This window comes from Plectropomus leopardus, chromosome 14 (assembly GCF_008729295.1).
Source record: "Plectropomus leopardus isolate mb chromosome 14, YSFRI_Pleo_2.0, whole genome shotgun sequence".
NCBI classification, from domain to species: domain Eukaryota; kingdom Metazoa; phylum Chordata; class Actinopteri; order Perciformes; family Serranidae; genus Plectropomus; species Plectropomus leopardus.
Window position 1 is genome coordinate 20,834,454 of NC_056476.1, and position 19,753 is coordinate 20,854,206.

Below are 19,753 nucleotides of genomic sequence, written 5' to 3' on the forward strand. Positions count from 1 at the left end.
TTGGCACATGGGAGAAGTTTCAATTCTTAAACTTCACTGCTAGATGCCACTAAATCCTAAACACTGGACCTTTGAGATCAGTTTTGTCCTATGTTAAGTAAGTAATCTTTCAACTGACTTAAGATAGGAAGTGAAGAAAAATGTGCCTTTCCTTGTTCGTTTAAGGTGGTATGAGTTTTGAGTTGGTGGCTTGTTTTAGTACAAACTCCAACTTAAAAAAGGAGAGAGAAATGTGCAGTGTTAGCTTATATTATGTACGTCAGAATTAACATACACACACAAAAGTGTGTCATCTACCTCACCTACTTTGCATGCTACTCATGCCGCTCTGAAAACCAATCAAGGGAGGGACAAGAGGAAAAAGAGGACAAGGAGGATGTCATTTCTTATTTGTCCCTCCTCGTGTCCTTGTGGCTCAGTCTTGGTTTCCTGCCTGCTTCTGGTGCCTTTGGGGAGTCTTGGTGGTATTTATAGCGCCATGGAGGGGAGGAGAAGGAGAAGGAGAGCTCATGGTGCTTCGTTCACAATTACATGGAAATTCCTGGCATGGTCACGCATTCGGCGGACGCTATATCCTGCGCCGGGTTTAATCCCTGCAGTCCTGCGGGAGAGCTGGAGTGTGACCGAGCAGATTACTGTCTACTGCTTCCTCAGCAGACTGGACCGGCCAATGCTAACAGCCGAGGCAGTCATTCTCCCGGCTACGGTGGGGTAAGGTATGATGGTGCAGCAACGCGCCCTCCGGATCTGTGAACTCCATCAATAAGGAGTGGAACGCAGATTACATGGCTGCATGCTTGAGCTGCCAAGGACAGGAGCAGGGCAGCCTGTCCATGTCCACGTGTGGATGAACACAAATAAAAGAAATGAGTAACAGCATTTTTCTCTTGCTTTTTTGTATGTGGGTGTCATAGTGGTTGGAAGTTTCAGTTGGGGAGGTGGGCAAGAAGGAAATGTAGCGCGTGGACAAGAATTAGACGTCCTGGTGCTTATTTCCTTCCATCTTACTCAGGAGTTCCGTAAAGCTCAGTGTGATGGGTGCTATAATACACCCCCCCCCCCCGATAATCTTTAATTTTTTTTAGAACCTGGATCAACATCAGTTTTGTTGTGCTGTGTTCAAGAACCTTTTTTTTAAACACTGGAGAAAGGCAATGAGCAACTTGGCAAGAAATGTCCAGCAGCAACTTACAGAAAAGAAAAGTAGATTAAAAAAAAAGAAAAAGTAGATATCTGCTCACAGCTAATTTTCAAGTTAATTTTACTCACTATTATTATCACAAACATGGGATATAAAATATCCTTTATATATATTTAAAATTTACAGAAAAAGAAAACATTTCTCACACACACACAGACACACACACGTTTGTGGGTATATGCGTTTCAAAAGGTTAAGTGTCATTCATTCTTCTGCAAATACCTAATTGTCACTGTTTTAACTGTTTAAACGTCTTGATATTACACAGATGAGTTCACAGTTATCAATTATGGTTTTTCTTGCTTAATATATTTATAAGACTCATTATTAGACTGCAGTATGCATGTATGACATGCTGGGATGGATAATTTTTTTTTTTGCAATGTCTCCTCTTGCCCGAGGCTCCAAAATTTTCTCCCAGCCACCTCAGCACCTTCCCCGGCAGGGCGTCTGAGCCTAAGCAGGGCTGGGGTGCGCCTTGGGGCTGCCCAGCTCCATACACTGTCAATTTCCTCCGAAAAACTCCACTCCCTCCCCCAGGCGTTGGCTTTTTTGGCTGAATTACACCGCCGCTCCAGCAAGGCACCAAGGCTTAAAAGTGCTGTCTGAAGCATGGTCATTACCAGCGAGTGCTTAACCCCTTGAGGAGGAAGGGGGGGGGGCTATGCGATGGGTGGGAGAGAGACAGACTCCAAATCTCTTTCCTGTAATAGCCTGATATCCTCCTCCCCCGTCTGTCTGTGTGTCCACTGTTCTCAACACGCTGGCTCTGTACCATGTCCAAGTGCATGTCTTGGAAACAGCTGTTGGAGTTATTTGAGTCCTGAGGAGAGCCTGATATCAACACACAGTACCAGATCAGTTTAACTTTGCATGAAGAGGGCTTTTAAAGGACAGTCATGAACATAAAGCAGCATAAATATTTTTTGGGGGGAAATACTGGGCAGTCAACGCACTGTAGGAGCTCTCATTTAGAGTGCGACAAAACAACAAGGGAGTAAAGCTTTGGCAGGGTTCAACTGTGCATCAAAGTGGAAGGAAACCTTTGGTAACAGTCTAAAAGCAGATTTATCTAATCAGAAATCTCTGTAAATAAGTGCTGAATATTTCAGTATTGTTTGTATAACGGCCACATCCTCCTGCAGTCTCATGTGTCACCATAACTGTTTGTCAGTGGAGCTTATGTAGTCGGTTACACAAGCTGTACTACAGTCGTTTGCCCCTGATAAAAGAGCAGTGCTGCAGCCCTCCTTTACACAACACCAGACAGTTTTTATGTTCTCTTGCGAGCTAATAACTGTAAGTGCTGGTGTGTGTGTCTGCGTGTGTGTGTGTGTGTGGCAAGCATGCTTGCCGGAAATTTTTTGTGACATACCCCACACACACACACAATTTAAGAGTTGGGCTCTCCCAGCTTAGGCAGACAGGCCAAGAAAAACAGCAGAGCAGAGTTCAGAAACTTGGAGTGCGTTTCTGTGTTGGCTAATGGCGAGCTAATTTGTTAGTGCACAAGGGAGAGGGAAAGGAAGCAGATGGAGCTGTCATTAAGAACAATGACCAGCAGCTGTCTGCCCTGTTCACCCCAAACAGGCCCCTGATGGACCCTTGAAGAGCCGGGACTCTGGCAATGTCCCAGTGTGAATGCGCTTGAGCACTGAAGGTGTTACAAGTGATGTTTTTATATTCGTAACTCATAATTGTATCACAGATGTCCGTATGTCATATCCTCAAAAGGATGGAAATATGAGGAAAATTGTCCATTTACCAATTTAAAGAGGCAATTCTTAAAGGCCTTAAAAGCCTTCTCATTCGTCTCAGTGAGATCATTGCATTGGCACAGTGGAGGTGGCTGTGCAGAGGGCTCCTGCAAGAAACGCTGGGTGGTCTGGAAACAAAAATGTAACCTGGCTCTACTTTTGCCCAAGCAGCAACCTATGAGGTTGAAAAATAGGTAGTAACAGCCCAAAATGAGGTCTGTGTAAAACATAAAGCCACACAGACATGACCAGGGGTGGGACTAGCGTGCGTTTTGGCAGCGTTTTATGCATGTGACCCACCACAGAAGATTTAAAAATGGCTTTTTAACAGTTAGCAGCTAATTCAAAGACATGTCATGACATCATGACACGTGCCATTGTTGTTTTTTGGAAAGAGCTGCTGACCCTTATATTTAATGTCACACTCGAGGCCGTGACTGTTGAATGACACTTCAACGTCTGTCGCACCTCTTTTCTTTTTCCAAAGCCGGAATGCAATAAATAAATACACACTGGAGCAGAATGAAGCTGCAACTGGGGACTTCATTGCAGCCCTATAGCACGATCTCTGCCATCACTCTCTCCATCACAGCTCCAACATCTTATTCAAATATAGTCAATAATGGCTCCAAAAAAATAAAAAAAAAAACAAATGACGGACAAAATGCCAAATGTCACAGTGGCCATGTCTATTATTTATATTGTCTACGCTTTTGCCACAAGTGTAATGTCTTCCAGCAAAATGTTGTCTTGACCCATCAAATAGTCTTAACAAAATAATGGTAGTGACAAAAGACTAGAAACACGTCTCAGTATAGTGCAAAACAACACAATAGCACCACTGACCACACGCTCCACAATGCAAGCTGAATCAACACCTCTCGACAATTTAAACAAAAACTGAACATTATGCAAAAGTAGGGACTTATTGCAGGGCTTTTGCATTAGAAAGCATCAGTTTTAGTTGGTTCTACCAAATAAACTGGGAAATACAGATTGAGCGGGAAGAAAAAGAGATGTTTTACCACCTACTATTTTTGTTTGTTTTGTTCTTGAAACTACTGCGCAAACATACAATTGTAGCCCCTCAAGAAGCACCACTTTTTAGGTACTTGCCGCAATGCTGTCTGAAAATATCCTTGAGTAGCAATGCAAGACAGATGCAGGTCAGTTGCAAGTGTATTAAATTTGAATGAGGGTATACATCAATATATATTCTGTATGTGTGTGTGATGAGCAGACAGCGGGCCTGAGCTGTTCGTTCCCTTTCTGATGGGAACATCTCTCCTGTCATCCGAGCGAGATTTCACGCTCATCTGCCTCCAGAGCCTCTTCCAGGCTAGTCCGCCTCGCTGTCGCTCTCTGCTTACTTTATTTCTCTTTTTCTGTCTGCTTACTGGGCTGTCAGCCCAGCCAAAGTCACATTAAGAGATAAGAGTGGGTGGAGAAGGGGGACCAAATACCAAATGCATTAGGGCTATTAATCAACATTAACAAATGCGAGGGAGAGGACGCAATTTTGGGAAAGCACACGCACGGATGGGCGCATTTATCAAGGTGACACATTAAAACACACATTTACCAAAAAAATACCATAATGTTTCGTCTGGTGTGTCGCCAAAGGCAGAAAACGAAATACAACAGCAGATGTCAGCGTTTGTTGGATGGCCAGGAGTCGTACGTTGGAGAAAACAAGCGAGCGGAGAATGCTTAATTACAGAGAGCCATCCAAAGTTTTTTTTCCCAAATTTCTGTGAATCTGTGATTTTGTTTATTTTCCTTTTTTTTCTCTCTTGAGTATCAGAAATAGCTTGGATTGATGGTTGATGTAACTGGTTTACCAAATGTCTCATCAAACAGGCCTACTGTAGTGAACTGAACCCAGGAGTATTTCTCAGAATATATCACAGTGAATATTCAGGAACAGACAGAAATGTTGCTCCCACATTGATCATCTTGAGGACGTTAACCTAATCATCTTCAAATTAGTTAACAACAGTTACAACAACTCTTTTGAATTGACAGTGAATTTAGCTCGGCTTAAAACCTGGTTTTAAATCTGCTCATTTGCCTCATACATTTAAATCTAACGAAATGTAATTTTAAGCTCTTGAGATTATTTCTTTTTAAAAATTTCACAGTTATGGGGTTTTTGGGGGAGTTTTTCTTTAGTCGCTGTAAGGGTCTAAGGACAGAGAGATGTTGTAAGCTGTAAAGCCCTCTGAAGCAAATTGTGATTTATTATAATGGGCTTTATAAATAAAATTGAAATTGACATGTGTGCTCACGCAAAATATCCCAATGGTTTTTGGAAATGAAAAAATAGCTGCTGACTCAATTAATATTGCTAGCTTGTTATATCATTCCTGTCCCACCTGCTCCCATTGACTTTTTTTCTCCTGGTCTGGCCCAGTCACATGCTGAATAGTGAAACTGATTTTCATGTGACCCACAGGATTCCCGAAAAGATGTCAGCCTCTAGTGTCTATCCCAATGGCTAGCTGATCAAACGTCAGTTAGTGCCAAAATCAGGACAACAATGTTGTAAAAACATAGAGCTTCCCCACTTTTCCACTTTTCCCTGGATTAACACTGTTAGCTCTACCAGCACTGGTACTCTATGTTGACAGATTCAATCTCTGAATCATAGATATGCTCTGAATATCGCAAAGAGCTCCTTTAAAACACTGTGCCTGATGACAGGACTGAACATCAACATTCAGTGGATGAACCTCACGATGTGTCAGTCTGCTTTGTCAGTCTGGAGCAACCTCATAATCTTATCATGAGGAGGGCCAAGAGGTGTGTCCAAAGTTCAAGTGTTTCATGAATATTCTGAGAGTCACACCCTCAGGAAGCTGGCTTTTAATGCCCACAGTGAGACCCACCACACAGGATGAGAGAACACTGTATCTGTGTGTGTGTGTGTGTGTGTGTTGTAGAAAGAGATGGATAGAGTAAGAGACAGAAACACCGGATGGATATGTCTTTCAAAATGAGTCTTTTGTATCCCTCACTAGCACACTCTTTGAAACCAGTGACAGTGATGTCAAGGCCCAATGTGACTGTGAAATGGGGGGCAACTGTCATTAAAAAAAAGACAAATGTGGCTTTCCCATCTGAGGCCAGATTTCTTAATAACCCCTTTGAATGAATGATACGCGCAGTATTCATCCAATAAGACAAGTCAGAAAGCAGAAGCTGTTCCACAAAACGGATGTCAGGTAAAAGTCAATAGTATGTCAACATGGGGCCTGTTAGAGTTTTTTTGCAATTAATAATTCATTGTTAAATTTGAAAGGAGTCATAGCTTGCATAAAATTAAATTCTATCTCTTTTGGCTTTGAATAATCTTTCCTAAAGTGGTGACTTGAAGTTACATCTTCTGTTTCAGACAAACACTGACAGGAGCTGATTTATGTTGCTACAATGCGCCTGGCTCTAACAACTTGTTTCTTATTAGAGCACTAAGAGCTCCACTCCTGCTTTAAAGAATGTGGAGTGGACTCACTTTTTGGTCAAATTACAAACTGAGACTCCTTGACTAGCCTCTGCATCATCATCAGGTTATTGGCCTCAGTAAACACAATGTGGACCATTGGAATTTGCTCACAGTGTGAAGTAAATCAGTATGAATTCTTAGCCCACGTGTACACAAGGATTTTTGAAAACAGGGTTTTTCCCTCCTTCTTCATTTAAAAAAAAAACAACAAGCATTATTATAAAAAATGTATCTGTCCACACAACATTAAAGCTCTCAAGGGCTTCCCCCCCAAAAAAGGTGGTGATGCAACCCAAAAGCCACATAGAAGAAGATGTCAATCAGACACCTGAACAAAGCTATTACTGGCATACTAACTGGAGCAGTTAGCATAGCACATTGTGACGCCTCTGTTCCTCAGAATAACTGTACATATATGGATAAACATAAAAAGTCTTAGCAAAGTCAGAAACAGCGCTATTTCGGTCTTGTCCTCCATTGCATGAAATGTTACCTTATTTGTGACGCCTCACAAAGGAGATAATGGCTCATACACTCAGACGTCAGAAGCCTGAAACTCTGTTTTTCCCTGTTGACGAGTCAACAATGAAAACAGAGTTTCTGTTGATCTTCACTCTAGACGGAGTTTTAGAAAAAGGTCTGTTTTCAGTGACCTTATAGCAGTTTTTGTGTGGACGAAAGGCCAAAACACACTGACCGAGCTACGATTTTTGAATATACAAATGTAACTTTGGCTAACGCTTTAATGAAGAGTTCAGTCTTGCTGATTCTTCAACATTCACAAGGTCAATACTGTGATGCCCAAAATGGAGGTGAGCATTGCAAGACAGAGGAAAGTCATGAGACAGGCGTCGATGGTACCTATGTCTTTGGAATAAACAGCGTTATTATCCTGTTAGCGACCAGCAAGATTGCTAAGCGAGCAGTTAGCTGTAAATGTCACATTGAGAAAACAGACAGAAGCTTGAGGAGCTGACGAACTCTTGTATGTTCTTGGCTTGCTAATATGTCTCCTAGCCTTGGAGAGTTTTGCTTTGCCATTTTTGATTGTGCCCCGGCCTTTAGCATGAGCTTCAGTTTATGGATAATCAATGTGCCAATCCTCCAGAAACTTTTATTCCTTAAAGCATATTCGTGCCAATGAAAAAAAGTTTTTTATATCTGCTAATGTAAGTTTGTTAAAATGGATATTCATTTAAACAGGCTCCTACCTTGGTGTCCATACTGTGATCCTTGAGATCCATAAGGGCCTGAAGGGCCACTCTGGGAGTAGGGACCCATCCCAGGATACAGTGGGCCTCCAGGTGAGGGGTGGGGAGACATAGGAGGTCCAGACTGAGGAGAAGCAAACTGAGAGCTGGCCTGGTTCCTCTGCATGTTGGACATGAACCCTGGAACACATGAACAGGCATAAAAAGCAATGTCAGCGCTTTGCTTATAAAAATACTCAAAACCCAAAGAGTCCTTCAAAACTATACCTGCTCAGTGAAATCAAACATTGACCGAGGGACGGAGCGAGAGTTTGGTGTGATCATTCTCGAGCTCGACAAACTGGGATATCCATCCAATTACCTCGAGTAAAGAGACCCTTCGTTTTGTTGAAAGCCCTAATCTTTCACTTTGGCACTGGCTCCTGTTACTCCTGGATACACATCAGTGAGTATCGCAACATGGAGCAGGTATTAGAAAAAACACACATAAAGGACAGCCTGACATGTAAGAGAAACCCTGACCACAAATAAACACACACACAGGAACTATATTGGTGCAAAGGTGCGGGTCAAGTGTACCTGGCCTTGAAGATATATGTATACCTGCAAAAGCTGGGTCCATGTGTGTCTGTGTGCAGGGATGTGCGAGTAAAAAAAAAAAAAAAAAGTGCTCCACTCTCCACAGAATAAGCCGCCGATTTGACCATGGCTACTATGTTATTCTAAGCCGTTCTGTCAATAGATGTGTCAAAGCCTCTCCGGCCCAAACTCGCCTGCACCATTCAAATTGACATTTGGAGCGATCCTCGCCTGGGCTTCGCTCTTTCAAGCGGCCGCGCTCGTTTTAAAAAACCCACAGAAAGGTCTCCCAATCCACCACGAATGAGAAAAGGTCGCTGGACAGCCATTGAGGGGAAAAAGATGAGTGTGTGTGTGGGCGTGTGTGTGTGAGTGTGTGTTAGAGAGGGATTCAGTATTGCAGATTAGGTGTAAATGGATTGGGTCTGCTCGACTGTAAACTTTGATAGCTATCCGCTTTGTTGAATGAGCGTGCACAGACCGACTCTTTAGTGAGTTTGGGGTTTTGGGGAAACGGCGGAGTTGGAAAGTGCAAGTTGACACTTGTATAATTCCTTGTTTCTGCTAAGAGAGCAAGAGGAAATGTGAGGAGAGAGGAGGGAGATAAAAGTTTAAAAAATGCTAAGTGTGTATTCACTATATGCGTGTGTGCACATACGTGTGTGTACATATTTGTGTTTCTGAGTGTGTGGGGGGAGATAACGGAGAAAGAGAGCAATAAACGCTCTGTGTGTCTCTGTGAGACGGAGGCCAAGACTGAGAGAGAGAGAGAGAGAGAGAGAGAGAGAGAAAGTGTGTGTGGGAGGGAAAGACAGAGCAACGGAGGGAAAGAGCGATTGGGGCCTGAAAGTGCTTAGGCTGCGAGTGCTGGGTTTAAGGAGCGAGGACATTATTGTAATGTTTTGCTTCCATTAGGGTAAGGGGATTCTGGAGAGGAGGAGAAAAAAATTACAGTGTGTAATATCGCACTTTAAATTGCCTGGAAAATGGATGGGGAGAGGAACATTGTGCAGACAGTGCTAAAAGCAAATAACACATTCAAGGATTTCTCTCTCTCTCTGCTTCGTTCCCTCTCCACACACACATAAACACACACACACACACACACACACACACACATAAACCTTTCTCTCTTTCTGGCAAAGCGAATGAAGCTCTCAGCCGGACAACAACAACAGGCAGCCAGCGAAGCACGCGAGAGAGAGACAGTTGGGGGGGAAAAAGGGACATTCAGCGGATTTATGGAAATGAAGAGTGGAGAGAGGCTCTTAGGGAGGCAGGCACTTGAGCAAAGTGGGGCGTGTGTGTTATGGAGGGAGGGGGGGGGGTTAATCCTAGCTGGCAAAAACAGGGAAAACAACAAGCAGCCCTGTTAAACGGCGCTGTGTTTTTCTGGACTGGGGCTGGGGAGGGCTCGAGGTTTACAGGCATTAGAGAGCAGCATTAAATCTCCGGCTTGATTTCATCATGTTGGGAAATAACCTTTTACAGAGCCTCTCTCTCTCTTTCTCTCTCTCTGTGTCTTCATCCGTCCACTCCCTCTGTCTCTCTCTGATGTTAACTGCCCTTCCGTTGGTGACAGAGGGAGAGCATAACAGTCATTCCATTAAGGTTACGTCCCAGTCTTTCGGGTTTTTTTGCAAAGCTGTGTGGATGCTGATTTTTTTTTTTTTTTAATGAGCAATTCTGCTGTTTTTAGTAATACTCGAGAAGTGGCCATAATTGCTGGAAAACAATTTCCCGTTTTGGCAGGCGCATGTGGCTTGTGGGTTAACATTCATGTTACAAGCCTTTGGCAACAAGTTGTGGACAAAACTGAAGTGGTTCTGTCAAAATAACACACACTCTGACTTGAACTAAGGATATGTTTACTGAATGTTTGCTGTCACATATTTAACAAACCATGATTTTCCCACGACCTATGTTGGAAAATAATGAAGCCTGATGCAGTGTGTGTGTTTGTGTGCAAGAACCTGCTAAGCCAAAACTGCAACAACTATCATTTAATCCAGTGTGTGTTTTAAAAGTTAGTTTTTAACACACGCTGGCCCCATCAAAAATGCAGAGAAATATGAAAGGCGAAAAAATGGGGGGTATGCTTGCTGAAAGAACTCATTTTGGAGCAGCAGAGGAAAGAAGAACAAAGTCCTGTACTGAGCCAAACTAGCCATAGTCTTTGTTTACATCTTTGTGCTAACATTGTTTGCTCCAAGTCCCTCTGTTCCCTTGGAAAACATTTCATTACAGCCATTGAGCTTTGCAACCGTACCATGTCTGTTTTTCATTCTTATGATCTCTACTCTTCCTCATACCCCCCTCGTTGGTGTAGATGTATAACAAAACAAACTGTTGCCATTTTGGATAACTTTAACTTCACAGCTTCTTTAATGTGAGTGTGAGCCACTATCTGGATTTCTTATAGAAACTATTTATGCTGCACACATACAGAGTTTACAGTGTGGGTCTTTTAACGACATGTGCTTGCCACTAAATTGCACGTACACACACAGCATCCCACTCCACGCACACTGACCTCCGTGTATTCCTTGTAGATTTAAAACCTTTACAGTTACCCGACCAGACGGGGCCAAACACCAAGAGCTGGCCAGTGGATAGCACTCATATACACATACCTTTCTCCTGAGCCATAGGTGAGCGGGTGATTGGTGGGTGGGCTCCTTCTGGTCCGTTCCCAGAGCTCTGTGGGGCCATCGTGGAACCTGCCGAACAACACGAAGTCAGGACAGAGATTCAGACTAGCGCTGTCCCGATCATGTTTTTTTGCCCCCAATCCTGATCCGAGTCATTTAATATTGAGTATCTGCCATACCGAGTCCCAATACTTTTCTAGATAATACAGCTGCACACTTTAATTGGACCTCTTTAAAGTTATTCAAATCAATAATCAGGTTGTTTAAGCTCTGCACTGCTCTCCTTTCTCCCTCTCTCCTTGGAGCAGGGTGGAGAAACACTATGCGCTATAGTTAAAGGCAGAGTGCAAGACTCTCACACTGAGCTGACAAAATGAGTGCTCATAACTTTGGCAACTAATGTGTATAAACAGTCTCATGCTGCGTTTTTGTTAATGGTATGTGGTGTTTTGTGGCGGGTGCTGCTCTTACACACACATCTTCTGATTCTGATTCTGATCTTAACCAAATGGAGATAGAAACAGCTGAGTGGAGGAGTGTTGACGAAGGTTGCGCTCCGTGTTGCTTAGCATGAAAGTAAAACACTTGTGTGACAGCTGACATAAAACAAAGGATTGGATAGGGCTCTTTAAGCTAAATATCTGCAATCCAGATCAGTCAAAAAAATGCCTTGATCTGCCCCGATCGGGACATACCTAATTCAGACACTTGCTGCAGACATGACACATTTCAAAGGAACAAAGGTTCAATATCTTGTAACAAAAGCTGTCACGTTAAAAGAAAATGTTTTGCATTGAATGAATTCTCTTCTTTGCATGAAAGCGAGGTCAACAGAAAATTGATTTATATTTGCTTCTCGTCTGCTTGAAAATTGAAGAAAAATGGGGGAACTTTTCTAACAATAAAGCATTGAAGGACCCCTTTGTTTTACTTTCTGCATTTCTTTTAATAGCACACAAGTCATTTGGTTCAAAAAGTTTTCCGTCATTTGACTACCAAAACAAAAACAAAGAGAAGTCAGTATTAAGCTGAAGGTTTTATTTTGACTAAGGCTGCCCTGGACGTGTTTCTTGAGCTTTAAGTGATAAGGTTAGAGGGTTTGACGCCAGTGAGAGCTCAGCACAATCATTATACATGAAGTTGTTTGTGATTCACTATTACCTAAACGACAAATGCACTTCCAGAGGACATATCAAGTCATTGGACCCTGTGCCACTTCCTTGTGTAAGCACTAAAACCAGAGAGATCCCCTATAGAGAACCAGAGCCATTTGAGGATCATTGATTGGATGGTTGTGCAGGTCTTTGGGCTGCGCCTGTTCCATTGAAATCCAATAGTGAGTTGAGGGTCTGATTAGGACAATGGCAGACAGAGACTGTGGTGGATTGATTTGGCCCAGAGGAAGGAGAGAGATGGCAAATTAACCTTTTATCTTTGAATTCAGACCTGAGACAATGAGGAGAGGGAAAGATGTGGGAGAAAGCGGTTTGTGTTTCAACCTGTGCTTTACTGTGGATGAAAAGTCCCGACAAAAAGAAATATTGAAGTTAACTGTACATGCTCAATAATGATTGTCATAACATATTACAGTATATGATTTGACCTCTTGAGGAAATGGGACTATGTGCAAAAGTAATCACCTACTCTGGATGCGACATTATGAAGTGCTGTTGGAGTGATGTATTAACAAAATGTTTCTGCTGCGGTGTCCTTAAAACTCATGGTGAATATAAAGTCCTTATTATGAAAGAAACACTTCACATTATTCAATCATGCAGTGAAAAGTGTGCTGTTTCGAGAAGCGTCTCTGCATAAGTGTGTGTTTGTGTGATGTGTCTGTCCACGGTAGCAGTAATACATGACTGGAGGTGGCACACTCTCCACATAAACAAACCCAATTAAGTCAACATAATTGCTTTGCATAAAACTGCATAAACAACATTTCCATACACCCGGCCGCCTACATGCACACACATACACACGCACGCATACACACAAAGATGTAAAAGTAATTGGACAAACAAGTGTAAATAAACACACTCAAACACACAAGGAAACACGAGAGAACACAAAGGCACATAGGATATATGCTAAAATATTAGCGCACGCACATGTGCACACACAAACACACACACACAGACACCTACACACACAAACACACAGACCCCCTGCCTCACACTTGAATAGATCCAACGGTGCTGCTTCAAAGAGGGAATATTCGATTAGTCTGTCACCATGTGGTGGAGGGAAGGGGAAACGTCAGAGTGCAAATGTTGAAGAAACCCTGAGATAACACTGGAAACACCAGCTACGTGCTTCTGTGTGTAGCTACATGGTAAAAGAAGAATTCCTTTACTTAAAGGAACACTTCACCCCCCTACAAATGACTGTTTGTATATCACTTACCCACTTTATATTATGTTGAATTCGTGGAGAAAACTGTTTTTTTCTCAGATGCCTCCACAGTGAACAAAGAATCCAAAAAGAGAGAAAATTCTTGATGATTTTAAGTAAAAGAGGATGCATGTTTAACAAGTCTCATTGGTTCAGTCGTATGCTCAGCACTTTCCAGACAGAATTTCTAATGGAGAAATGAACTAAAAGTGAAACATATCTAAAGCCAGAATCCACTGACAAAAACAGAAATTTTACCTCGCTAAACACGGGAGCTGATGGTCTACCACTGCCTTGATCAGTTAGTTAGTTAGTGTTATTGTGTGACTTTGGTGTTTTAAATAGTTAGTTTGGATCTAATAATGTCAGACAGCAACACAAACAAACTACCGATAAAGGCAGCAGTAGATCAGCAGCTTGTGGTTCAGCAAAGTCAAATTACTGTTTTTGTCAGTCTGGTTTTGAAGAGAGCACAGATAAGTTTCATTTTCAGTTTATTTATGCATTGCATCATGTCTTATAAACCAATATGTTTTTATGTGAACGTAACTGAAACTGAAGACTAGAAAAAACAGTGGATTAAAAAGTACAATATTCCTCCTGATATGTAGTGCACCAAGTATAAAGTAGTTGGTAACAATGGAAACACTCAGTACCAAGTGCCAAAAATTATACCTATGTAGTACCCTATTAAATGTATTTTCCACCCCTGGTACGTGGGTGTGTTTATTACCACTCCATTGTAGTGTTTATGTAGTATGTTTATGTGTCTGACTGGAGGAGCCTAAAGCCTCTTCTAGAGGGTCATGGCCACTTGTTGGCAGAGGGACAGATTTAACTGTGGCACAAGTTTAGACGGTTGGATGGGTAGTAAGGATGAAGTATGCTAGCAGGAGTTTAGTGAACCCTTAAACTACGGAAGTCGACCCTGCGATACAGGCTTGCCTTTGTGTGTGTATGTGTGTGTGTTTGTGCGTGTTCAGGGATGCATGCCAGGCACCGGGTACGCTGTCAGACTCTGTTTGTTTGGAGGGCAGAGTGGTGGTGGCAGCAGCTTGTACTGTTTGTGTGTGTGTGTGCATGTGTGTGCCACTATAGAGGTACAAATAGGGGATAGTGCCCTCCATGCTCCACTACTCTCTCCATATACCCATGTAAATTGTCACCAGAGATGAGATTAATGCAGAGATTTAGATTTATGAGTGTGCGTTTGTGCATGTGTGTGTGTGAGAGAGGGGGGGGGGGGGCCAAAGGGAAAAATAAGAATGACAAGAAACAGAGATCCTTGTTGAGAAAGAGGAAATTGAAAAACAGATGAGAGAGGAGTGAAAGTATAGTTGAGTCTGACAAGGCCTCACCCCTCCTTCCCTCTGTCTCTGCAATGAGCGAGTGAAGCTCGGAGCACTTTGTAATTATTTCACTACCAATTACTGTCCAAACAAAGCTTCTCCACACATTTTCTCTTCTTCCTTTCCTCCCGTGCCTTCCTCTCTGCTCTCCTATCCTCTCCTCACTATCATTTTTAACAAGGTGCCATTAAATAATTACGTCCAAATAAAACAAACAGTCTCCACAGTGAGTCCTGGCACGTTTAATCCGTACCATTAATAATTCATACGCTGAATCTTTGACGTGCAGTTCTTCTCCTCGTGCTGCTGAGAGAGAGAGGGAGGAGAGCTAAATGTCAACAGGAGCTGACTGTATATCTTTCCCTGTCCAAAGAAAAAAAAGACCAGCTTTTCTAGCTATGAATGAAAATGTAAAACAAATAAATGGAAAGGAAATGCTTTCACCGTCCAGGTCATCTTCTTCTGACTGGTGTGCATGAGTGGTGTTTAATATTTGTCTTGGTTCATTTGTAAGCACTGTGTGGCTGTAACTTTGTACTATATGTAAATGTGTACTTTGTGTTCTACATTTCTGAGGCTTTTTTCCATTGCACATATGATTTTGTGTTTTTAGACTGGATTCAGTGTTTGGATAGGCCGATTTTATGTATGTTTGAGTGCTTTTAAGTGTAACATGGACTGCATTTAAATCAGGGATGTCAGTTTAGGTTAAGTTTGCTTTTGATAGGTTGACACTCATGAACAATCTCGTTAATTTTTTTAGAGACAACTAGCTAGCTAGCTAGCTCCTACCAGACCCAAATGTTATGTGATGCAGTTAACTATAGAGCAGCAAAATGAAACTACATGTGCATGCACAACTGCATGTCTACATGTGCTTTGTTTCAGTGTTTAGATCTCTGTGTGTGTTCCTTATGGTGCCACTGTTCCCACAGGTGTTCTATAACACAATTAGCACATGTGGCAGTCAGTGGCACGGCAATATCTTGCTGTCCCTTAGCCTGCATCTTTATCCACTGTCATTACCACTGCCAATTTACACCTCCGCAAGCACCCAGCTGAGCACACACATACAAACATACACAAATATACACACACACACACAAGAAAAATCCCTGTCTCTCACATTCGCACCTATTCAGTTTTAATAGGAACAACAGTTGAGAGTTAAGGTGCTTTTATTTTAAATTAATTGTGATCAAACTATACTTTCCAAATTCATAATCTGTGATTTTTGGTTGCAGTTCCAATGTAAAATTTGACAAGATAATTTTAATTTGAAAAAAAAAAAAAAAAAAAATCTCAGAAACCAAAAGTATTTACCAAAGTAAACATAGCTTTTAATCTGGATGTATGTTAACTTTATATCTAATTGTTGAATTTACTTAAAATATATATATATATATATATATATATATATATATATATATGTATATATATATATGTATATAATATATGGTGGTGTTGTAACAGAAAATGAACAAGTTTAATTAAATCAATTTTTCAAGGTTTTAGAGACTTCAGTAATGAAGATTACTGTGCTATATGTCTGTATGTCTGCTGCTTGAATACTAGTCAATCATATTTGTATATTACTAAACATGTTAAGAAAGCAGAACTCGCAGATCTCCCAACTTCATCATTAGCAAAATCCTCTTTGTCTGGATCAAATTAAGTCAGACTAACTTGTTTTACAGAAGTTGCTAACACTTAGAAAGAACGAAGCAATTTCACTTGTCATCTTTAAGTTGCAACAACTTCACAAAATTAAGTAAATACAGCTAAATGCTAAGTAAACTTAACACTTTTATATAAAGTAAACTTACTTTCCCCTTTCAAGGCAATCGGTTTCCAAGATTATTTTAAGTAAAATCAACTTATCAGATTTTACAGTGTCTTCAAACAACACTCATTTATGAGAGTGCATCTGTGCAAATATTTCATATCACTGACCTGTCAGAGACCACTAGGCTAAAAATACTAACAGATCTGACATTTTCAACCTACTGACGGAGTTTTAGAATGACTGGGATCTGCATAAAAACCAAGAGCAAACAGGAAGATATCAGGAACCAAAAGTGCTCTTTTGGAATTGCACTGAAAAAGTCAAACAACTATAATTTCCTCTTTGTCAAAACGGCACTTAGCAAGCAGATCCATTTTCTACTTTTTGCTCATGATACAAGGCAGCAGGGCCAAAAGTAATGGGAGTTCATTGCATTTTTGGAGATAATGCTCCTCGCTAAAAACCCAATACACATTTTTAAATTTCTCTTCCGCAAGGACTGTCGAGGCAACCCTGAGTCTCCTTTGAAGAGAGGGAGTGTGGTCTTTGAAGCTTTTTTTTCATCAGGGTTTCAAACGCAAATGCCGGGGAAGTTCAAAGCAGAGGGAGAGCACTTGTGGCCATATTTCTGTTTTGTTTCAGGGCCCCAGTAATATTCAGCATAGGAGTGACTGCGTTTGTGTGTATGAGTGATGAAAAGTCAACCAGAGAGTCAATGAAAAGGCTTTTATTAATTGCTGATGAAAGGACGGTTCAGGTGTGCATTAGCAGACATGTGTGTACATGCTTGTGAGAGTGCATGTGCAGATGTATGCACACTAAGATGCAATCCTTCTGTTTGCCTACACACACACACACACAAACACACACCAACTGTTTCTCAAAAATACAGACCCCCTGGAGCAGCAGGGTCCATTTTTGCTAAAGTGAGGTAACGGTGGTGAGCACTAATAGACCGGTGTAGAGTACAGAGAAAGGGCTGCTTCAGCACCATCTCTTAATACAACCCTTAGGCTGTAAATGCACACACACCTGCACCACACAACACACACACACACACACCAAGGTAATATCCCCTACTTGCCGTGTCTTTAGGGAAAGAGGCAGATAAACAGCGGGCTCCAATAATGGTGGTTTAGATCTCAATGGGTGCGAGTCAATGCCTCTCCAAGCCGGGGGCTAATGCCAGTTAACTCTCCCTGTAGGGGACGAGCGCAGGCCTGCGGTGGCTCGCAAAACAAGTGCTCTCCCAAGATCCTCATTACTTCCAATGCTGAGTAGCAACTGTAAGTAAAGCAAAACTGCAAGCTTAAGCTAAAAAACAGCGAGCGGGATGCGGGGGAGAGAGAGCGATGGAGTGAAAGAAAGCAAGAAAATAGGTGTTGGGGAGGGAAAATAATTGCACACTGTGCTCCGGTTAGGGTTTTCCAGTCAGACGGAGTTAGAATGGGATTTCTCTAAATGGCTAACGCAGCAAGCCGGCACCATATTCTTCTTTTTTTTTTTTTTTTCTTGTTTTGGCGGACGGTGTGCTTTGTGAATATAATGTCTGCGGGGAGGGCGTTTTGCTGTTTCACTCCGAACACTAGGAGCCATCAGGAGGAGGAGGAGAGACGGAGGCGTGTGGGAGTGGGGGGAAAGAGTTGTGGGGTAGGAGGGTTGATGTGCGGATGGGGATGAAGAAGGAGGAGGGAAAAAAAGGAGGACAGAAGTGGAGAAAGAGAGCTGGAGGAGAGATGTGGAGAAATGAGAGGGATGGAAAATTCAGCCTTGTTCCTCGGTGGGAGGCCTGTACCACAGCGACGCTCTGAGCTAAGAAAGCAGCGGAGACAAACAGAGATGGGGAGGAAAGGGTGGGGACGAGGGAACGTGAGACACAAGAGGGAACATAAGAGAAAAGCGAGCACGATAAAAATAATGAGAGAAAAAGAGAGGGACAGGGACAGCCAGAGGCAGTGTTCCCACCACGCAGCCTCTTAGGGAGTGGTGTGACTAGAAAACTCGCCGGCTCCACACACTTCACACTGCAAAACACACTTGCATAAAAAGTCTACCCCCATAAACCTCTTCCACTGCTTTCTTGTAATATCTTCCACCACTATCGAAGGAAAAATATAAGTTTTGGCTGAACATCCCTGCAGCGTCTTTTTTGGTCCGATATTTTGCAGATTGTAAATTTGTTTTCTTTCTCGTCGGCTGAAGTCATTTACTGATATTATTTTTTAAAAAATGGCCACTTTTATGCATGAAATCCTGATCTGAGGTCACTCCGGTTCCTTCCAGGCGTCTGTGTTTGACCTTTGATCTCTGTGTGGGGGAAAAAAATAGCACCACTGGAAACTTGTTTTCTCTATCTGTGGTTCTCATTAGCATAATTAAAGACAGAAATATATATCTTCTGAAATGAGAAACTAAATGCAAACCACGGGCAAGGCTGGGGGACGATGTAAAGGACAAGAGCCGATGTAAACGGGTTGGAGGAGATCCATTGAAGAGATTCATTGGGAAGGACCCTTAAGCTAACAAACTGGACAGGCCTGGCCTTCTCACCCTCTCAGTCTCCCACCCTCTATCTCTCCCTCCTTTCCCTCTCCCTCCTCCACTCGCCCTGACCTCTCTGTCCTTTTCTAGGCCCTGGAAGCACTTGAAGCGAGCGCAGATACACAGATTAAACTCTCCCGAGCGCTCGCCCGCAAGCTCCAATCACCTCTTTACAAGAAAATAAAAACTTGGAGGGGTGAGGAAAGAGGCGGAGAGGAGAGACGGGGAGAGGGGAGGGAGGAAGGGTGGGCAGGCTCTGTTAACTGGACCTTGGTGGAGAGAGAGGAAGACGAGAGGAAAAATTGAAGAGGGAGAGATGAGTATTTGTGATTTTCTGCAGCAGTCAGAGCGAGCTGGACCATGGAGAAGTGTGGATGTGCTCTGTGTCAATTAGTAGCTGCACAATGTGGAAACGTTGTGCAGTTTGGCCCTCAAAGCACACAGTAAGAAATGTTTAAACACACACACACCAGAGTAATGAAAATAACACCAAAGATGGACCAGACCCGAAAATGGGCATAAATGTAGACAGTCCCAGTTGATCTTGTCGGTGTTACAGCCTTTCTAGTGACAGGTTGCTTCTTATTTTCTTTATGGTTAAAAGGGTCAATTATTCGAACACTATAAAGCTTGATTGGGGAGATGAGTTTTGATTTAGGCTGAGTAACATTTAAAAAATAATGATACCAGCACCAATACCAATACTCTTTAAGTATTACAGATACTAACAGTAGCACTTCATTTGATACCCATAAGGTGAATGAAGTGGCATGTGGTATAGC

The 19,753-nt window shown here is 42.3% G+C and overlaps 1 protein-coding gene across 6 annotated transcripts in view; it reads right to left on the reverse strand.

The window, feature by feature from the left end:
* LOC121953429 (AT-rich interactive domain-containing protein 1B-like) overlaps positions 1–19,753 on the reverse strand; it is a 246,244-nt gene that overhangs the window by 40,017 nt on the left and 186,474 nt on the right. For all 6 annotated transcript variants that reach the window (XM_042500529.1, XM_042500525.1, XM_042500527.1 and 3 more), the window contains 2 exons: positions 10,884–10,970; positions 7,672–7,851 (listed from right to left, as the gene is read on the reverse strand). In XM_042500529.1, the coding sequence (XP_042356463.1) occupies positions 7,672–7,851; positions 10,884–10,970 (267 nt within the window). The remainder of the gene's footprint in view (positions 1–7,671; positions 7,852–10,883; positions 10,971–19,753) is intronic.